The sequence below is a fragment of the Malaclemys terrapin genome, chromosome 19, assembly GCF_027887155.1.
Source record: "Malaclemys terrapin pileata isolate rMalTer1 chromosome 19, rMalTer1.hap1, whole genome shotgun sequence".
Classification (NCBI taxonomy): domain Eukaryota; kingdom Metazoa; phylum Chordata; order Testudines; family Emydidae; genus Malaclemys; species Malaclemys terrapin.
In genome coordinates, this window is record NC_071523.1 from 5,929,165 (window position 1) to 5,949,819 (window position 20,655).

At 43.7% G+C, this 20,655-nt stretch overlaps 1 protein-coding gene across 1 annotated transcript in view; it reads right to left on the minus strand.

Moving 5' to 3' along the window:
* Positions 1-20,655, minus strand: part of FBXO42 (F-box protein 42) — a 95,291-nt gene that overhangs the window by 25,392 nt on the left and 49,244 nt on the right. The window contains exon 4 of the mRNA XM_054009288.1: positions 13,738-13,872. Within this exon, the coding sequence (XP_053865263.1) occupies positions 13,738-13,872 (135 nt within the window). The remainder of the gene's footprint in view (positions 1-13,737; positions 13,873-20,655) is intronic.

The window sequence follows — 20,655 nt, forward strand, 5'->3', positions numbered from 1 at the left end:
TCTAAGCTGCTTAGAGCAGAGACTGTTTTATATGGTTGGAGTTCAGCACATTATGGAATCGATGCTCCATGTTGAGGAATAAAAGATGGAATGCCCGTTCCATTTACCAACACCCCTTCCTGGTGATCACAAGAAAGCATTGTTGTGGTCAAAGACACCCACGCAATGATTTTAGTTCAAAGACTCAAGCCTGAGGCCAGTTTATTGACATACATACCAGTGCACTGGGGTGCAGTTCGAAGACTGACACCCCGAGGGCCGCTTGCAGGCAGGTTTTTATTTCATTAAACCGCAAGCAAAGTACAAACAATACGTCATGAGTTAAGAAACTGGGGTTGGGGTCAGCCCCCCCACCCTAAACCACAAGTTAAGAAATTAGGGTTGGGGTCAGTCTCTCCCCAAACCGTGAGTTAAGAAATTAGGGTCGGGGTCAGTTCCCTCCCCCACCCCCATAGGTACCTTCCTCATTTTTCCGAGAACTGGATGTTTATTTGGGTAGAGGGGCGCTTGGTGGTCTTCCCCAGGGGTGGTACTTGGCACCAGTTTGGGTACATTTCTCAAGACGTTATTTTCCGGGGTCTTTTGGTTAAAGATTGGAGGTGGGGGTTCCATGGGACGCCTAAAGAGGATCTATGATTGGCTATTTTTGCAGATAGCTGGAATCACAGAGTGGGTCACAGATCACCCAAAGGAGAAGCTGCATGAGTCAAGAAATTGCATTTAGCTAAAGTTACCTATTGCTTCACACAAGTGGTTATTATATTTCATCAGCCATGAACATAGTTCGTTAGTGCTGCCGCCGGGGCTTTTTTATTCTTTCCCTCCTTGCCCCCCCCCTCCTCTGGTCATGACCCTTGACCGAGTTTGGCAGGGAATTGTGCAGTCTAGTCTAGTTCAGGCCCTGGCCTGGGCCCTAGCCTGTATTGCTTGTGTAAGGGTAGTTAGCATAACAGATCTCTGTTGGAGGGTTTATTTTGGGGCCTTTAGATTCACAGCTCTGGCTATTAAAAAGAAGGCCCCCCTGCTCTATTTCCCCACGGTATACACTAAAGAGACCATCTTTAGTGTGATGGTGAGCCAGATGATGAAGGAGATGCACCAGATGAATGAGCATTTGGCACTGTGGCAAAACAGGAATGAGATCAGAGCTCATCCCAATCAGCTTCACCAGTAATGAGGGAGCTCAACTCTCAGCTAAAGAGCTGGATGAGGGAGCCCTCTGCATGCAGCAATGGCACTCCAGCTATAAAGACGGTTAGCCGTTAATTGTTCTGTCCTGTTCTTATTTGCATAGACTAACCTATTCAGAGAAGGGATTTCTTCCTTCATCTTGCACTTCAGGCATGAAGTACCATGTGCACTTCAGCTCAATGGATGGAGCAGAAGAAAGTAGTGAGGGCCAGAGGTGCATTTTCTTTTTTAAGGCCGACAGCATTCTAAACACTCTCCCCACTCTGAAGTCGTAAGGGTCAAGGAGAGAACAAAATGAAAACTATAGGGTGACTTCATGTACTCTAGGACAAGCTCACACAGGGCCTACAAATGTCAGTTCTGTTATTCCTGTAACTGAAATGATTTGGAGTGCTCTGGAAACCTGCTCAGAGGCACTGATAAGGAGAATTCGAACAATGCAGGCTGGGTCAAAGGGCACACTGCAGCCAGGCACTGTGGCTCTCAGGCATGAGCAGAGTGGGAGGATTGGGGGGTGGGTGGGTGGGGAGAGAAGCTGGCACTGTGACAGAAGCAGAGAAGTCATAATTTCTCTCTGAAAGACGTCCGTGTTTTTAAGGTCCCCCAAAAGAGAGGAAGCAACTTCAAGAACCACAATCCTTTTCATACGGCAAAGTCATTTCAGGGCATTAAATAAAGCTGCTGTCAGGAAGAAACAATTATATCAGATTCAAAATTAACAGAGTTAAGATTATGCCTTCATTACAAAAGCAGCAGGTTTTCACATCGAGAGAGAGAGCTCTATGTAAAATCCCAGTGGAGACAAGGCACATAGTTTTTACCTTAATGTAGCTGGTCAATGTCACCCCCATGTCCTCAGCATGGGGGATACCTTGACTAGCTCCACTGAGATAAAAAACTTTCCCCCACACTGGGGACATGGGGTTGACATTGACAAGCTACATTAAGGTAAAAAACTACCTGTGCCTGGCTTGCCTCAGTGTAAGCACACACCTGTTTTTCAAGTGAAGATATAGTCATAATTGGCCTGACAGTTCGACAGCACAGGAAGCCCGAGAGCTGCCACAGGTCTCTGGATCCCTAAACAGATGGTTATAGAACTCATGCTGGGTTTATGCCTGCAAACTGTAAGCCGTGGGGGCAGGGAACACATTCCCTACTTTGGTACAATTTTTCCATCGTTCATCCCTTTATTACCATGACCATTCACACAATAATATTAGGGCCTGCAGCACATATGACCTCTGTTGGCCTCAGAGGAAGCAGTTCACTTCCCAACAGGGCCTTATGGAATGCCATATTCATTGCCTTCCAAAAGGGAATGGTACTCTATCAGAATATAGGTATTCCCAGGACCTTGTCTGGATAGGCACGATGGAGAATCCATCCTCAGAGGAAGTAGTTAGCTCTTTCATCTGGGTTGAAATGTATCGCTAATTGCTCTCTTTTCATTCATGAGACAGAGAAAAACTAAACCTTTCACAGGCTAACTGCAAACAAAGAAAAGGCGAAAATGGAGAAGGATTTGCAAGTCAAGAGAGGACAGATCTGTGTTGTGAAACACAACACTTTGGCTAGGTCTACACTACCATGGTAAGTAAACCTATGCTATGCAACTCCAGTTATGTGAATACCAATACCGTAGCTGGAGTTGACATACCTTAGGTCAAGTTACCACGGAGTCTACACCGTGGGGGGGGGGGGGGGGGGGGGGAAAAGAGGCAGAGAAAATCTCCCATCGATTTACCTTACTCTTCGTGTCCGGAGGTAGAGTACAGGGGTCAACTGGAGAGCAATCTGCAGTCGATTTGGTGGGTCTTTACTAGACCCGCTAAATTGACTGCTGGTGGATCGATCTCAGAGCGTCGATCCCCGCTGTAGTGTAGACCTGCCCTTAAATTAAGTGTCTAATCTCCAATATGGCTCACCTCTTCTAAACACAAATATAGTGATTGATTAACCTCCCAGGGGCTCTCCCTCTGCTCTTGCACACACAGGCACTGCATGGATGAATTCATTTGGAACATGAAAAGTAGCAGTTCTAGCAAACTTGCAAGTGCTGATTTCCCATCCCTCAGCCTTGAAATTTTCCATAATTTAATCAAAAAAATTCCATTAAAGACATTTTCTACAACTGCACAAATGGAGAGAGCAAACTAACTGCCAACCTGCCAAGGATGGACTAGCCAAGGGGGGTCTATGTGCATCTGGTTCAAAATACCTGAACTTCATGGAACCACAGACCTAAGTCTTGCAGGGTCAATCCAGGCCTTTATTCTCCTGAAGCACATCAATTAAGGGTTACATTTTCAAAAGCAAAGTGGCTTAGGAATTCAAGTCAAATCTACAAGTGACTTAGGCTCCTATGTCCCAGAGACTTTCAATGAGATTTAGGCTCTTAAGTGCCTTCTAAAAATGGGATTCAGGGTATAATTTTCAAAAACGCCCAAGTATCTTGCAGTTTGCTACATTTGGAGGCTATGACCAAGCTTCTGTCTGTTCTATTTGGACAGCAAAGATCTCATGTCCTTGGCCAAAATTTTTACTCCCCACTGCTGCTGGACAGTCAGTTGCTGCCCTGTACCAGAGATGTGGTGGAATTTCAGTGTTGCTGTTATTCATAAAATTGCTTCGGGATCCTCCCGGGATGAAATGCTCTAATAAATATAAAATTATAACCATATTTCTCTAGTCACCAGAAACCCTCTTCAGACATGCTTTCGCTCATACCCATTCCCATGGTTTTCCCAATGCAGCCTATCATTTTTAAAGGTCTTTTTTCCTGCACAGTCCACTATGGCACTGAAGAGGACCACTGCAGGGCCACTGAAGAATCTTTTTACAATCCGTTTGAGTTTGTTGAAAGTGGTAGACAATGAGACGTGTCCAATACATTTAATTTCAAGGGCAAAACTCATGTCAGAAATACTATGTATTAAAGGCTATAATGTGGTGACGTATCAGAAGGCCTGCAGCATGAAAGATCAACTATAGCAATCTCTCAACCTTTCCAGACTACTGTACCCCTTTTCAGGAGTCTGATTTGTCTTACGTACCCCCAAATTTCAGCTCATTTAAATATAACTTCCTTGCAAAATCAGGCATAAAAATATAAAAGTGTCACAGCACATTATTACTGAAAAATTGCTCTCATTTTTACCATATAATTCTAAAATAAATCAATTGGAATATAAATGTTGTACTTGCATTTCAGTGTATCGTCTATAAAGCATTATAAACAAGTCATTGTATGAAATTTTAGTTTGTACTGTCTTCCCTAGTACTTTTTATGTAGCCTGTTGTAAAACTAGGCAAATATCTAGATGAGCTGATGTACCCCCTGCAAGACTTCTGTGTACCACCAGGGGTTGAGAACCACTGAACTATTATGGGAAGAAAAAGCCAGACCTAGACATAAGAAAGAATTATACTAAGAGACTGGATTTACCTCGGTCATACAATAATCAGATACGGGTATTAATTCAGCCATAGTGACACAGTTGGTAGTATATCAGTCTACTAAGAACAGATATGGGTTCAAATGAGATCTAGTAACCCCAGGGCCAAATGCTGACACAGTCGCTGGAAAGGGAAGTTATGTAATGTTGCTCTACAAGGGCCTCAATAGTGAATGCAGGATTCATGTTCTACACAACTAGTAAATGGAGGGAAAAGAGCAGAAAAACTAACTCAGAACAAACAGGTTGGGCAAAAATACCAACAGATCCTGCCGTCCTAGTGCCCTTTTCCAGAGTATGTTCAGTGTCTTTATGTCTGATGAGGGAAGTGTTACCAACTCAAAACTAAGAGCAGTCTTCTCCTCTCTCTTGCTAAGCTGTTTTTTTTTTTTTAAAGCTGCACTGTAATTCAGGTCTGACTTTAATCCTGGTTTTCTACTGCAAAACGTATACTCAGAATAAATACTACTCAGCACCGAAAATTCCAGCTGCGTTTCATTTTAAAACATTCTATACTGAACTATTTGATGGCTAAAGACAGCAGCTGAGGCCAAAACTAAAATGACTACTCAGTGATCCTTCCTAGGTTTTGACCGGCACAGTCACCTTCTTCTGTGTGCTCCACACCAGATATCGGGGCTTACTTCCTTGTGCTCCTTGCATGCCTCCTGCTATGGCATGGCTTTAGAGTACTTCAGACCAGAGATTCTCAACCTTTTTCTTTCTGAGGCCCCACCCCGCAACATGCTATAAAAACTCCACGGCCCACCTGTGCCACAGTAACTGGTTTTCTGCATATAAAAGCCAGGGCGGCGTTAGGGGGAGCAATCACGGCAATTGCCTGGGGCCCCAGGCAACAGGGACCCCCAGAAAGCTGCATTGCTCAGGCTTCAGCCCCGGGTGGCAGGGTTCAGGGACCTGGGCTTCAGCCCCATGCGGTCCGGCTTCAGCTTTCTACCCTGGGCCTCAGCGTGTCTAACGCTGGCCCTGCTTGGAGGCCCTCAAGGCCCCGGACCCCTGGTTGAGAACCAATGCTTTAGACAACTGATTACTGGTGTGCCCAGACCAGGACCTATTCTGTTCAGTGCAGATGCACATATTACAGTGTTCCCTATTTTAATGCATAATAGGAAGATAGGAATTGCAATACAAGGTCAGACAAGTGTCTGTCTAGTTTAGTGTCGCCAGTACCAAACGCTTCAGTGCAATTTACAAGAGATCATTACGGAACAACCTTTTTTTAAATACACTAACCTCCGGCAGATAGTGGCTGGTTTATACTCTGAAACATGGGAGGTGCAGGGATTAATCCTAATGCAACTGTAAATATTTCCATTATCCATACACATTTTCTCTTTTTGTATCTTACTAAATTCTCGGACTGTCTCGTGGCAACAAGTCCCACAAGTTTAGAGCTAGTCTGCACTACAAAGGCTTTGCTATATTGGCAAAAGGAATTCTTCTGCCCATATAGTTAAACCACCTCCACAAATGACGTGAGCCTTATTAGCAAAAGAACTCTTGCCGGTGTAAGTTATGCCCACACAGAGAGCCATAGTTGGTCAGAGATGTGATTTTTTTTTCAATACTGCTAACCAACATAGCGATGTCAGGAAAACTCTGTAGATTTGGCCTTATACATTGCGTATAACAGTAACTCCTTTAATCTGTTGTCTTTGTGAATGCCCCTTGTTCTATATCAGGAGAAAGTAGATAGAGAAAAAGTAAATTGCATCTGCCTAAACACCACTATTTTACATACTTCTATCACATCCCCTACCCTACCCTATCCTGACTAAATTAAACTAGCCTGAGGTTTTTAGTCTCTTCTCATACGGAAACTTTTCCATCCCTCCCATTACTTTCATTGCCCTTCTCTGGATCCCTTGTGCCTCTGGTATATTTTTTTGAGATAGGGTGACCAGAACTGAACACAGCAGTCCAGCACAGGGTATACTAAAAATTTAATGACAGTTTCAGCATTTTCTATTCCATTCTTTATGCATTCTAGCATTGATGGCTTTTTTTTTAAAATGCTGCTGACTATCGAGTAGATATTTTCACTGAGCTGTCCACAATGACCTCCCCCACATGTGCTTGATACTGTACCTACACACAGACTTCCTCTCCCATAGGGCTCAAAGTGTGCTAAAGCTGTACTTTAAGATGATCTGAAAATAAGGACTTATAATTATTTGACTGCCCCTTCCACCTCAGTGGTTTGAGCATTGGTCTGCTAAACTCAGGGTTATGAGTTCAATCCTTGAGGGGGTCATTTAGGGATGGGGGGGGGAATCTGTCTGGGGATTGGTCCTGCTTTGAGCAGGGTTGAACTGGATGATCTCATGAGGTCCCTTCCAACCCTGATATTCCATGAAATTTATTCTATGAAATCATCATCATGTGTTAGGGTCTGAAATCAAACCAGCCAACTACCGTCATCATTGCAATTGCCCAACACAGGCCATGTTATAACATTACAGCTACCTCAGAGCCCTTCTGAAGCAAAGAGTGGGCCCATAGCGGTCACATCAGTGGTGCTCATGTATATCATGATTTGAGGAAGGTTTTATTGTCCATTACTTTATATCCATAATGGGATAAAAGTTAATAGATTCCTGGTTTCCGCTTTTAATGCCTGCAGTCTCTAGTGCACTGCAGTTCAGGTCCATGACTGATTTGTGTTAGCACCCAAAGGTTTCCGGAATAGACCATTTCTTTCAATTGGATTATGCCTCATCCCCAGCTACAGAAGACATAACCATCTGTAACAGAACTCTGAACAAGGAAGCTCATGTTCGAATCTTGCCAGATTTAATCAGGTGCTGCTCCTACAAAAACTCACTACCATCTCTTAGCAACATCTCTCACTGTTTCATGAGCGCTACAAAAGCAGAACTTTTGCTCGGCCGGAGTCTTTTGGGCTGTTTTGTCAAGGTTACACTACAGAATTCAAAGGCCAATGACAGTACAAAAATGACCGAAGGCCAACTTTCTTGCTCTATCATGCCGCAGCCAATGCAGCTTTCCAACACCAGAAAGGCTGCATCTAATAGCAGAATGTTGGACAGATGACAAGAGCATCTATCCTAGCTCATTCACAGTCTTTTAGCTTTACTGAATCAACATCGAGTGCATCTTCCCACTTCAGTTCAAGAGGGGAATTGTGATCCTAAAACTCCAGTGGCCAAGGTTTGGTGAACCCCGCGTTTGCCATTGGGTGAAAATGCTCAGCAACCTACTGATCAGTAGAACAGTCACCTAAATAAGCACATTCAGCATTCATTGTGACAACATCTATGCTCTTATCACCACACCCCGGCACACACACACACACACAGGAGCAGACACTGTGTCGAGGCTGGGGAGGGAAAACATGCATCAAGGACTCCTGGGGGAATTCTGTGCAAAAATTAAAAATTCTGCGCACAATATTTTAAAACTCTGCATATTTTATTTGTTAAAATAATGCAATATAATCACGCTGGTTTCAATTATTTTGGTAATTTATTTAAAGGACAATATAACGGATGAAGGATGGGGGTGGGGAGGCATCAAAGGAAATCCCCAACCCCCTCGGTAACGTAGCTGGTATTGACCCTTTACTTCTGGTTATTAGTCAAAAAATATATGCAGCCATATGCTCAGTGTTAGATCATAGCCAACTGAAGAGCTAGTGAGGGCTGGGAACTCAAACTCACAATTTATATTGGCTACTGACCATCTCCAGGAAGGTCAGTAGCAAACAGGGCATGGAGCACATTTTGATAGGAAATGTTTTCAGTCCAAAAATTTAGACCAGTTCTAATCACTAAAGCACCGTATGCATTTATAAGGCCACACTGTCCTTTACACCACTGTGGCAATGTGAAGGAGCCTTATCATTTTTACACCTGTTTTATACTCCTGGGGGAAATTCACGAAGAACAATGGGAACAATTCACTAAGCAGGCAAGCGACTACATTCTGCTCTGCCTGAGGGGACAGAGCCTGCCCCATGCCTGCCTCCCCAGAAACACCGCAAAACCCTGCCCCTCCACACAGAGTGTGCCGCAACAGCGAGCGAGAGAGACAGAGTGTCTCTTTCTCTCACGCACATGAATGCCCAGCCTCCCGTCCCACCGGTGATTTGTCTCTCTACCAGCTGCTCCAGGCGCCCAAACTGACCTGCCTGCACTGCCGGGGAGAGGCACATGACCTCTCTTGCAGTTTCCCTTTGCTTCCCCATCAGAAGTTATTTTTCTGCGGGGAAGCAAAGAAATCTGCGGGGGCAATGAATTCTGCGCACGCGCAGTGAAACAAAATTCCCAAGAGTAATCAAGGGAAGGAGAGAGTCACAGACATAAGAAATAAGGTTAACAAAGCCAGCTGCTGGAGCGATCATCCGATACAAGCACTGTGTTACTTAAGAAAAATATATACCACCCAGAACATTCTAGATAAAGCTTTTAAAGTGAAAACTTTCTGCTCATCACATTTTTGGCTAAAGAATTACAACCAGGGTAGGAATGTTCTTTCCCAAAGGAATTGGACCTATAAAAAGGGTCCTGTGACAAGCTGTCTCTGGAGAATAAGGAAGGGGTCAGTGCTTTTAAAAAGCTAGAATTAGTTTTCCCTTGTTTATGTTTTGTTAGGGCCCCAAGAGTGAATCTGTGAGCCAAGGAAGAGAAGGCTCCCACTTCCCCAGTGACAGAAGGCTGGGATGGCCTGGTATAGGGACAGGAAAGCACCAGGAAGCAGGTTCTGGAAAGTTTTACCCTCTGCTCTGACTGGAAGGGTCTTAGTATGCATGTTCACAGCAAACAGGAAGAAGTAAGCCATGAGTCTACTGAACCCTTCTGATATCAGAGGGGGAAGGGAAGGCCATTGCCTGGTGGGCACTTTTCATGGCAAAGCAAGCTGAGGAAAGGGAGGAGTTTGGGAACTGTACCCTCCCCAGGTAGCTGTTGAGAAGACAGCACCAAGGAAGGAGGCGGTGGCTGCTTAGCTAAGAATGATCTGATGAGGCAGAACCAATGGGGAATGCAGGCAGGCTCTGAAGAGCCTCATCTACTTGAACAGCATTTGGACTTCAACTACTGTTGTGTCATGATTATTCCTGGGATTTCATCACTTTGGGGAACCAGTTGGTATGTTGTCATGGTTGTGATGCTAAGATAAACACCTGGGTTCTAACATCTGATCCCTCTGTCCTCCCTCAACCCCCCCCCCCCCCGGGGAACAGGGGCCTCCTGACAATCTACTGTGGACTGTGCCGTAGGGCTTCCGCTACTCAGTCAGAAAGCGTATTTTCAGGTTTGACACAAGGCCTAAGCACACAGGAACCAAGTGCAGGGCTCCAGGAGAATATAAACCTATGAACTGAATGGGAAAAGAGACCAGAGAAAAATGTAGATGATCGAGGAGTTCCTTTGGCAAAGATTAACCAGAATGACGACTCTTTGGGGATACACTCTTATGCCTATTTATCCAACCATGATCTATTGCTACACTCAGGTGGACTGATTAATGTAAACCAGGGGTGCCCAACTTACAGCCCACCAGAGCATTTCACAAGGCCTGCAGCCTACTTCAACCCAATGTACTAACAGCCGATTCATGCTCCCAGCACCTGCATTCTGTCGTGGTTTCTAGGCACCCGGAAGGAAAGAATCCTATTTAGTGCATTTCACACTGGCCAGGCACATTCTACATATTCCAGAGATCCCACATACAACATTAATGCCTACAGCTTCAACTAGGGAGCCCAGCCCAGCCTGACCTCAGCCCTGAATCCCGGTAAATCCTCCAAGCCTGGCTGACCTATTTTCCTCCTTAAACCAAACCTCCAGGTGTCCTTTCTGAACTCCCTTCCACTGCAGCTGTTGCATGCATTTGTCTCCCTCTATGGCCCTGGCTCTCCCCCCTCCAGTTGGTGGGGAGGTTGCATGCAAGCCTCCCAATGACCCTGGCTATTAATCACTCCCATCTGCCCAACACAGATTTGCATGGAGAAGTGGAATCTGCAGATTGCTGGGATAGGGATGTGGCCAGAAGAGTGCAAGGGAGTAAAGACGAGAGAGGCTCCCCTTTGCTCTGTTTCAAAACCTGCTACAGGGTATTAATATTTTTAGCTCTATTAATGTTAACTACATTGTTAATTTAAAAAGAAAGCCACTGCCTTGGTTACAGATATAAACAGAGTATTTTGAAATCTCAGCAATGGGGGGGTTCCTTTAAACCAGAAGGCATTATTTCACTCCTCCCTATGTCTTTGAGAGAAAGCAAGCATTAGCCAATTTTTTCTTTGAAAGCTAAATATTTACTGCTCGCTTAAGCACAATATCTCAGTTGGGAGATGCTGTACCCGACCGTGTTGTCATTTAGTCTAATTCCCCCAAAGGACAAAAACAAAGTGAAGACAACAGGTCTGAACTGAAACAAAGTAAGCCCTTCACCTGCAGCCAGTGTGATTCATTTATGGAATTCTGGCAGTAGGGATGTGACTGGCATTAAGACCTTTCTCAGCTCATTTTAAAATCCTTAGATTGGGCAGCTGCCAAAGCATTCAGCCTGGCCCTCAGTCAACACACTTCAGCTTGCTTTAATAGCCAGGTCTTCCTCGCTCTCTCAACAAACCAGCCGTCCAAGAGGCAGAGATAAGATGGAATATGGGAAGGATCAAAGAACTGATTCCTGAGCCTATGGAATGGGATTAAAATAGCTCCTTGTTCTTCCTCCAAATGGAAAAACAGATTCCACAGACACTAAACTAAATATCTGTCATGCATCTTCCTTAAGGATCAGCTGGATCTTAATATATGATAATGGAAGGTGTACTTTGAACTACCTCTGGAAGCAATTCCATTGTCCACTTAGCCATCAATTGTACAGTACCAAAATCTCAAGACATAAGCAGTTTCTCACTACCCAAGAGGCATTCATTCTAAATAAGCACACGAATTTGCCATATCAGATCAAAGCCTTTGCCAAATCTAGTATCTGGCCTCCTGCAGGGGCCCTGCCCCTAGATTAAATCTCACCCCATAACGTGTCGCGAGTTAAATGTGTAATACTGGAGCGGAAAGGCAGGGAGTTGGGATTCCTCCCTATCCCCTATAGGCAGATAGTTTACACTGAAGCACGAGATTTGATTTCCCTGTGCAGAACGAAGTGTTAATAAAATTAGCTCTCCTTTTAAAGCCCACCTGCTTCCTTTACCTCTGCCTCGAGGTGCAGTGAATTCCACATGTGCCTTAAATGTTATTTCCTTTTACTTGTTCAAGGACTTGTTTGAATGTAATGTCCTTACTCGTTTTTTCTGCCTTTGCCCCTCTAATTTCCTACTCTTTTTCCCAGGCAGTGAGAACGCTGTGGCAAGGACATCAAAAGGCAATTGCTATGTGCAACAACCACCAGAAGCACTAGCAAGGGTGAGTCATCTCATCTGAAGACAGATGGAGAAATGTGCTCTGTTCAGCTAGACTCCTTGTCTGAAGTTTCAGTTGCGATCTGATCTGGGCACATGTGCTGATGACAGCATGCAGAAATATTTCCTCAGGGGATCTTCCCATGGGACTTGCTCTTTAAGAGCGCTATTTGTTAAGACAGTGGGAATTTTTCTGTACACATTATGGACAGAGGGATCTGGGTGCTAGTATCTGGATTCATTAAACACAGTAAGAACATTTCTTAAATAAAAACGAACTACAGGCCATATACTACATTCAGCCTCAATGAAGAGCCACTGCCAGTTACATCGTCTTCCGCACCCCTCACTAGATTAAATACATTCGGGATGGCACAGCATTGCAACAACAGGAGAGGAAGAAGAGAATAAGTCAGTCTGGTCATACACATGTTACGTTATTGCATTGTAAGAAGATTTTAAAAACTATGAGTTTTGATTATGTTGCCCATCACCATCTGAGCACCTGCAGGGATTAGTTATCAGACCGATCTTCAAATACAAGAACTTCTTAAATCAGCAATTTGAGCCTCAAAAACAATCTTGACATCTTCATCAGCTCCCCCTTTTAAATTGTGAACATTTTTAATTGTGAGAATTGTGCCACTGTAAGATCTCCTGTGTAGCTGCTCTTCTGTCGGCATAATGAAACCACCCCCAATGAACAGTGGTAGCTACGTCGGCAGGAGAGCTGTCCACATGGCACTTGTCAGTGAAACTTATATCGGTCACTTTGAGCTCAAGTCTAAGCACTCACTACCTGCTTATTTTTAACCCTCAGATACAAGACATTGGATTTTCTGATTAAAAACACAGTTAATGTCATCTGCACCTAACTCTCCAGGGTGAGCATGAAAGATACTAAGGGTAGGGGCCATCTTTCTTCTGTGTCTGTACAGAGCCTAGAGTTCTGACCCATGACTAGGGCAGTCCTAGGCACTAAGATAACACAAATAAGTAGTGATAACACTGTTCTCCCATTGGCTTCCCTTGTTATATAGCAGGGCACCTCACATTTCAAAGAACTGCCTTTACTTCTGCAGTTGTTACACTTTCACACTTAAATTGGAGTTATATGGAAAAAAAACATGTTTAAACAGATTTTTAATGTTTAAAACCACTGTGGGAAATAACTTTTAGCCCTTTTCTGCTCTAGCTCACACGATGGGGATTGCATGAGTGTACCTGTTTCCCACGCTCCTGGTTGCCGTGGGTAACCAGCTGAGACATGTTTTATCCACTCCTCCAAATACCTGAACTGGCAACCGCCAAAGTTATTCAAAGCTCTCAGCACTGGGACAATGACTTCTATCAACCCAGGCTCTCAACTTCACCTAAGTGTCACTAATTATACATAGCACAAAGTAGCATTAAACAGTTTGCCAGACTACAGAAAAGGCATTCAACTTACGCCACAGTACAGTTCTCTGGATGGAAGGACACCAAAATACTCTGCATTTACCAACAGATACAACCTAAAAAGCATTCAGCTAGAGAAGCTAATGATGATAGGAATGGGCAAGCTAAGTATTAAGTTGTATATTCTCTATAGGGAAGACACTTAGGGCCAACTTCGGGTAGTTTACTGTAAGGAATAAGAATAAGAGCAACCAAAGGTCTTTAACATCTGTCACCTCTCACCTGATGCCAGAGGCCGGATCCACTCTTTGCTATTGAGGTCAAGTCTCCAGAGGTCATTGAATGCAGCATTGCAACTGCTCTGGGTGCAGCCACCAAACACATACATTGACTGATTAGCATCATAGTAACATGCACCTAAAAAGGAGGAGACAAAAAAAAAAAAAAAAAAAACACAATCCGTTAAAATTATCTCCCCCACATTTTTGATAAAATTAGGAAATTTTCTCAGAGAAAATACTTGTTATAGTCCTTTAAACAAACACTGAGTAGTCTAGAAGTATCACGGACCAAAGTAAACCGACAGCAACTTTGTAAAATGATTATCCAATCAAGTGGACCTGTTCCTGAAAGTTTAAAAAACCTGTCACCTCAAAGCTCAGTTGGGGCTGGTCTACACTGCAACACTGTCAACAAAACTTCTGTCTTTCACGGGTACTCCTCCCCCCCCACCCCCCGAAAGACAAAAGTTCTGCCGAAGCAAGTGAATGCAGCTTTGTCCGCTGGAGCACTCCCCCCTCCATCTCGGAACTTGCTACGCTGCCAAACAGCTGTTTGGTGGCAGCAAGTGCTGAGAGGTGGTGGAGGAGCGGGGACGTGGCACGCTCAGGGGAGGAGGTGGAAGCGAGGTGAGATGGGGAGGGGAGGCGGGGATGAGAGCTTGGCTGCCGGCGGGTGCAGAGCACCCACTAATTTTTCCCCATGGGTGCTCCAGCCCTGGAGCACCCACGGAGTCAGCGCCTATGGTGCACAGAATCCTCCACATTAACAGGACTACGGTGTACAGCACATAGCCCAAGTCTACGCAGATAGAGGGAGATTTTAAGTAACATAATATTTTACATCTACAAAGAACTTTTTGTCCTGAAGCACCACAGAACACTTCGCAAGCTGCCAGAAGGCAGCTCGCTTTTGGGTGGAGCTAGCAGCAGCTGATGCACAGCAAGCTACATAAAAGTGACAAGAGGGTAAAAAGGGGAAATTTTGGCTAAGACTGAAGAAAACCCAGATTCTTACACTAAGACATGGCTCTATAATGCCTACATTTACCCATCTAGGTTTTTATCCCATGGTACCATCACTATGGGATCAGAGCACCTTCCACAAAAGAGTAAACAAGAACATACTGAACAGAAACTATAAATAGTCCTAACTGCCCTAAAAGAATGACAGCGACTTGTTCCTGCCAGGGTTTGAACATGGGGCTACAGGAATTCTGGATAGACGCTCTCTGAAGTTCAGACTACTAAACTATCCTGACTAGCGAAAGAGGCCAACATAATACAAGATGAACTTCCTTATTTGAGTATTTCCCCTCAAAGTCTTGGGTTTCCTTGTTATCTCTTACTATGATGAGCGCTTTCCCTCGTATGTTCATGAGTCCTGTACAGTTACGTCATCGTTCAGTGTGGCAAGGACGCCCTTTTTCACGTCTCTCATCTAAGCCAGTGTCAGCGACCGGGACATGAATGACAGACAGCTGGCACAGGATCACCCAGACAAGACAAAGGTCAGGGAGAGGCAGGCTGGGGAAAGCAACTGGAAGCATTAGCTAAGCTTTCATAAGCCTCCTTGACTGAGGTTGAGCATCTGCTGTTTGTAACTTGAGCTTGCAAACTGGCGAAAGGAAAGAGCGGGGAGAGAGATTTTAAATTCACGACAACTATTCCAGATGATCAGGTAAACTGCAAGACTGTTTCCAGTCTGTGCTTGGTGAGGTTTCTCTCTTCTCTGGGATGCAACGGTGCTAGTTACCCATGCCTTTGTCCCCTAAAGATGAGTCTACTGCAATATACTACATGGGGCTACACCAAAAGACTATTCAGAAACGTACAAAGTACAGAATTCAGCTGCCTGCTTACATTACGTTTCAAGCAGAGAGCACGTTATACCAGCACGCCATGATCCGCATTGGCTGCTTATTAGTTTCTGGGTGAAATGTAAGGAGTTGGTTTTGACGATAAAGCTATAAGTGGTTTGTGATCTATGGAGAGAGACTGCATCTCACAATGAACAATTCTGACAACTGCAATCAAGCTGTCAGTCCCCTGGTCTGAAAGGGAGGGATGTCCTCCATGAATGGTCCTCCACCCAGGAATTCAATCCAGCCTTGATCTGAAATAGCTCCAAAATTTTAACCTTCAAGGTATGCTGCAAAGTTCATCTATTTTCTCGGAGCTTTGGCAAGAGGCACATGGCATGGCTGGAGGTGGGGGAGAAGTTTAATTCCTGATATTTAATCTATATTGTGATTGAGGGCCTGGCTAGACAGGTTACTGCATTTGATTGTATATTTTTAATATTGTACAAGTACTTGGAGTTCTGCAATAAATTGGAGAGGGTTCAGAGAAGAGCTACAAGAATGATTAAAGGATTAGTAAACATGCCACACCCCTGCCTTCAAATGGTTTCCATCACATACTGGGTTTACAGTTTGGTTCAATGGCTGTGAGCACCTGAACTATATAAATTGTTCCAGCACTCCTGAAACATGCCTTATAGTGATAGACTTAAGGAGTGCCATCTGTTTAGCTTAACAATGAGAAGGTTAAGGGATGACTTGATTACAGTCTATAAGTATCTACATGGGGAACAAATATTTAATAATGGGCTCTTCAATCTAGCAGAGAAAGGCATAACACGATCCCCTGGCCAGAAGTTGAAGCTAGATAATTCAGACTGGAAATAAGGTGTAAATTTTTAACAATGAGGGTAATTACCTATGGAAACAACTTACCACGGGTCATGGTGGATTCTCCATCATTGACAATTTTAAACTCAAGATTGGATGTTTTTCTAAAAGATCTGCTCTAGGAGTTCATTTGGGGAAGTTCTATGGCCTGTGTTATATAGGTGGTCGGACTACATGATCACAATGGTCCATTGTGGCCTTGGAATCTAGGATTAATAAAGTATCCTCTCTTTAGTTCTGTTCTCTGCTGAAACATCAGCCCACGAAGATGGCCTGTAATGTCAGTAAAGGCTTGGCATGCCCATCTGCTGTTCCAAAGCTTGATTACATTTTGGACACACCATTTCAAAAAGCAAAACCATCCCTCTCCAAAACAGAGGGCATTGAGAACTGGCACTTAAGTTTCAATCAGGATTCACTGATTGAATACATATTAGTACTGATACGTCCAACCATTAAGAAAATCCAAAGTTCTGCAGAACTGCACTGAACAAAGTGATAGCAATGCTAATACTAATATTAAATATATAAACATAAAACAGAACTGTCCCCCTGCGATGGCGCTTATAGGAATGTATCTTTATTTTAGTTCAAGGAATCTCTAAGGGAAAATAAAACCTAGCAGAAAAGAGCAAGTTGTAAATCATGCACCCCCACAAAAAGAGATGTATGTACAGCAAGAGTGAAGTGTTCTAAGCCTTGGGAAAACTAAAGGGCATCCGCTGGGGTTTGCAGAGAGCACTGATCACTGTCCTTGTCAGGGACGGGGATAGACCAGGAGAACAACAAATGAGAATGTCAACGTTCAGCCAATGAGCCTATGGTGTAGACCAGCCTGTGGCTAATGGCCTAACACAGAAGTGAAGGAGTAGCTCTAATTATGCAAACAAAACCTCAGCAACAGATGTGGAAGTTCAAGACCAAGCACCATCATAAATAACCTGCAAGACAAGCGAAGCAAAGCTATATGAGAAATAGCGGACAGGAGGGTGGTAATCTCCCCAGGAAAGAAAGAAGGCTGAAAAGAAAAGGAAATTTAAGGTTGTCAGAGTTCACTGGAGCTGCACTTTTTACAATATTAGAGCTCCGTCTTCGCAGCTTTGATGAACCCTGATATTAGCTCTCCTTTGATGTAAAACTCAAGGAGGACACAGTGTATTTGGAAACTGCACCAGCCCTTCCCGTCCTCTAAATCACAAGTTATGGAAGTAACTGGAGTCAAAATATCAGTGACAGAAAATAAAGGGAAATGTGGACTAAAGGGAGCAAGTGGAGTGATCTCAAACTCTGGTGGCCCAGGGGAAATACTTTAGGGTAGGTCGCTGTTACCAAAGGTCACTGTTCACAGGGTTTATTCTGAACTCAAAGTCAGTTTATTCAGTACTAGTAAAAGGGTAAGGATGTCCCTGGATTTTACTGATCAAATGCTCCTGCCATAATTCTTTAACTCAGTGATATATCTGTAGTGTCAATGACCCTTTTTTAACACAGCCCACCCATAGGCACACCAGTCATATTCATCCCACCAAAGAGAGCCACTAAGTCTGAATGAATTAGATGTAATAAAACAGTACATTCAACCACTGACAACTTCTCTCAACAGGGGAAGCAATTAAACCCATCTTCTCCTTTCAGAAATGCCTCATTGTCTGACCTGTGACTTGTCATGCAGATCACCTGCTTCCTCTATTCAAAGCCCACAGAAAGGCCAATAGCTCGAATGCCCTTGGCTTTCACAGAAAAGTCCAGTGCATGAGCTGACCACACAGCAGGAACTGGGGATTTGCAGCTACAGAGCACGGAAGGACAATGGTCCAAGTCAACATCTTACACAGAGCATGATCATTTGGCACACACATACCTATATGCATATACATGCTTACAGCGTGTTCAAAGGCAGTGAGTATAATCAAATATTTTTTCTATTTCTCCTATTCTAAAAAAGAACAGAAGGGCTTAACATCTACCACACCCACGCAAACCTAAATTACCAACAACAGAACTAGTATTGGAACAGATTTTGGGGTGGGTGATATGATGCACCATCCTTGCATTATACTGTGTCTGTATCATTTCCCAAGCTCTGGCAGTTCACCTTGATGCGAAGCTACAGCACTGCTTGCTCTACAGGCCTAGGCCTCTCCCTAAGCAGAGACTGCCAAGGTTTGCAGTGGTTTGTGATGCAGGCCCATGTCTGATAAGGACTAGGCTACCACCACATTTCATTTTCACAGAGTGGCTCAATGTATATTCAAACCCCAGTCTCTACAGGTGAAAGGCCAGGGTACTAGCCCACTAGATCAATTTCTAGCCTCCCACAGCTTGTGGAATTTCAATCAATTAGATGCACGTACAAGTTTAACTTCAGCTTGTTCACATACAAAGAGATAATGGGAAAATACAAACGCATTCGAGGCAGCCTGAAGGATTCCCCACCAAACTGCAAACCAATCATTTGCTAATAGCGGCAGGTTAAGAGTTATTGAAACGCTTTCCTCCACCCCAATCCAAACTCTTTGCAACTGCTGCTTTCAAGCAGCATCATAGTGCAGCCAATTTATTATTTTTTGAAGGGAGGTGGCAGCATTCTTCTCCTCTATTTGGTTTTAAAAACAAGCTAGCCAGACAGGCACCATGACGTCCGCACAGTATGTATTTTAATCATAGACCAAAATAATTTAAACTGCGCTTTCCTGCCTCTCTTTAGCAAACCATTTAAAGCTTCTGGAAAAGGAAGGCAGCTCAATTTTATGCAAAAATGACAGTACAACTGAACATTCCAGTTGTACATATTTAAAGGGCCAGCATCAATCCACCAAGTAGGATTGAAGATGAGGTCCATTGGAAGTAGTTGAGCTTAGAGCTTTTTGCTGGGCAGATGGCATGAGAATTTCAGAACTAAGGGTAGATTTTTCAAAAGCAACTAGGATTTAGGAGCATAAGTCCCACTGAAAGTCAAGAGGATTTGTGCTCCTAAAATCCACCATCACCACTATCACCATAAATAAAAAACAAAACACTGTAAAACACTCCATTATATTTGAATACCTAGAGAGACGATCAACAGCACTTATTTCAAAAGTTATCTTATTTTAAACCCATTTGTGTTCTCTAAAGTTTGTCTATTACTTCTATGCTACATCACAGCTTCTTATACAGTAGTCTGAGACGGCCAGCATAAAATCAGCGGACTATAACTGAGAAGGCTGGATTCAATACAGAAATCCCTTCAGAGCAAGGAAAGTTGTCAACTCGTTAACTTTACTAAATACAACGAAGAGCAACAAAACTCTGAGTATGCGTACAGCAGTTCCCTTAAAGGTCAGAAATAAAGAAAGTTTATCTGTCTCACCTTAAGAGGAAGGAAAAGAAAGGGGCTCTATTTATATCCAACTTGCATTTCCCCACCACCTTCCCAATGAAAATATTATTGCAAATTCTTTGTGAAGTCTCCTTAGTGGACCTGACTATTGGCGTGTAAGGACCTTTATATACAATGGTTTCCTTAGTGAAGGGTCCCAAAGCACAACAACAAACTGGTATATGTTATCTATACAGATCCCTTCACTCATCCTTGCAGTGCTGCAACTGCTGAGGTGCAATACAGCAGCTATTTAACAGTACATAGACATGGCATTGCAGTTTAGGACAGGAAATGAATACCACCACCACCACAAATTTAGGGAAGCAAAACACAGTTACTAGAGTTAGAATTTAGTGAAGTCACCAGGCCTAAACCCCTACTCTTATGAAACCATCTCTGGGTTTTTCCATGACCCTAAGTCATCAAAATCAATTTCCATCTCTCGTGAAAGGCTGCCTTCCCAATAGTATACTGAACTCCTAACACACTGCAGCAGTGGTTCAGTATTGACTCAGAGGAAATAATGCTATCCGCTAAATAACCAGCACCACTCCCTCCAACACCTGGGGGGTTCTTAGAGCTCTCTTATTCATACCTGACCTTGCTTAGCTTAAGAGAGCTGACAGCACCACAGCAACGGGTGGTAACACTGCAAATTAAACCGTATGTTCCACTGGACCTACAATAACTGTTTAGACTACTTACATCAAAAGCAGGAATAGATTTAAACTGATATCATGTCAGTGCCAGTATAGACTACTGCTCCAGACCGTAAGAAACTAAATCCTGCATACCTCTGCTTTGCCCCCCCCCCCCCAGCCCCAATGTCTGCAGTGAAAATATTCCCATGGTTTTACTTTATATA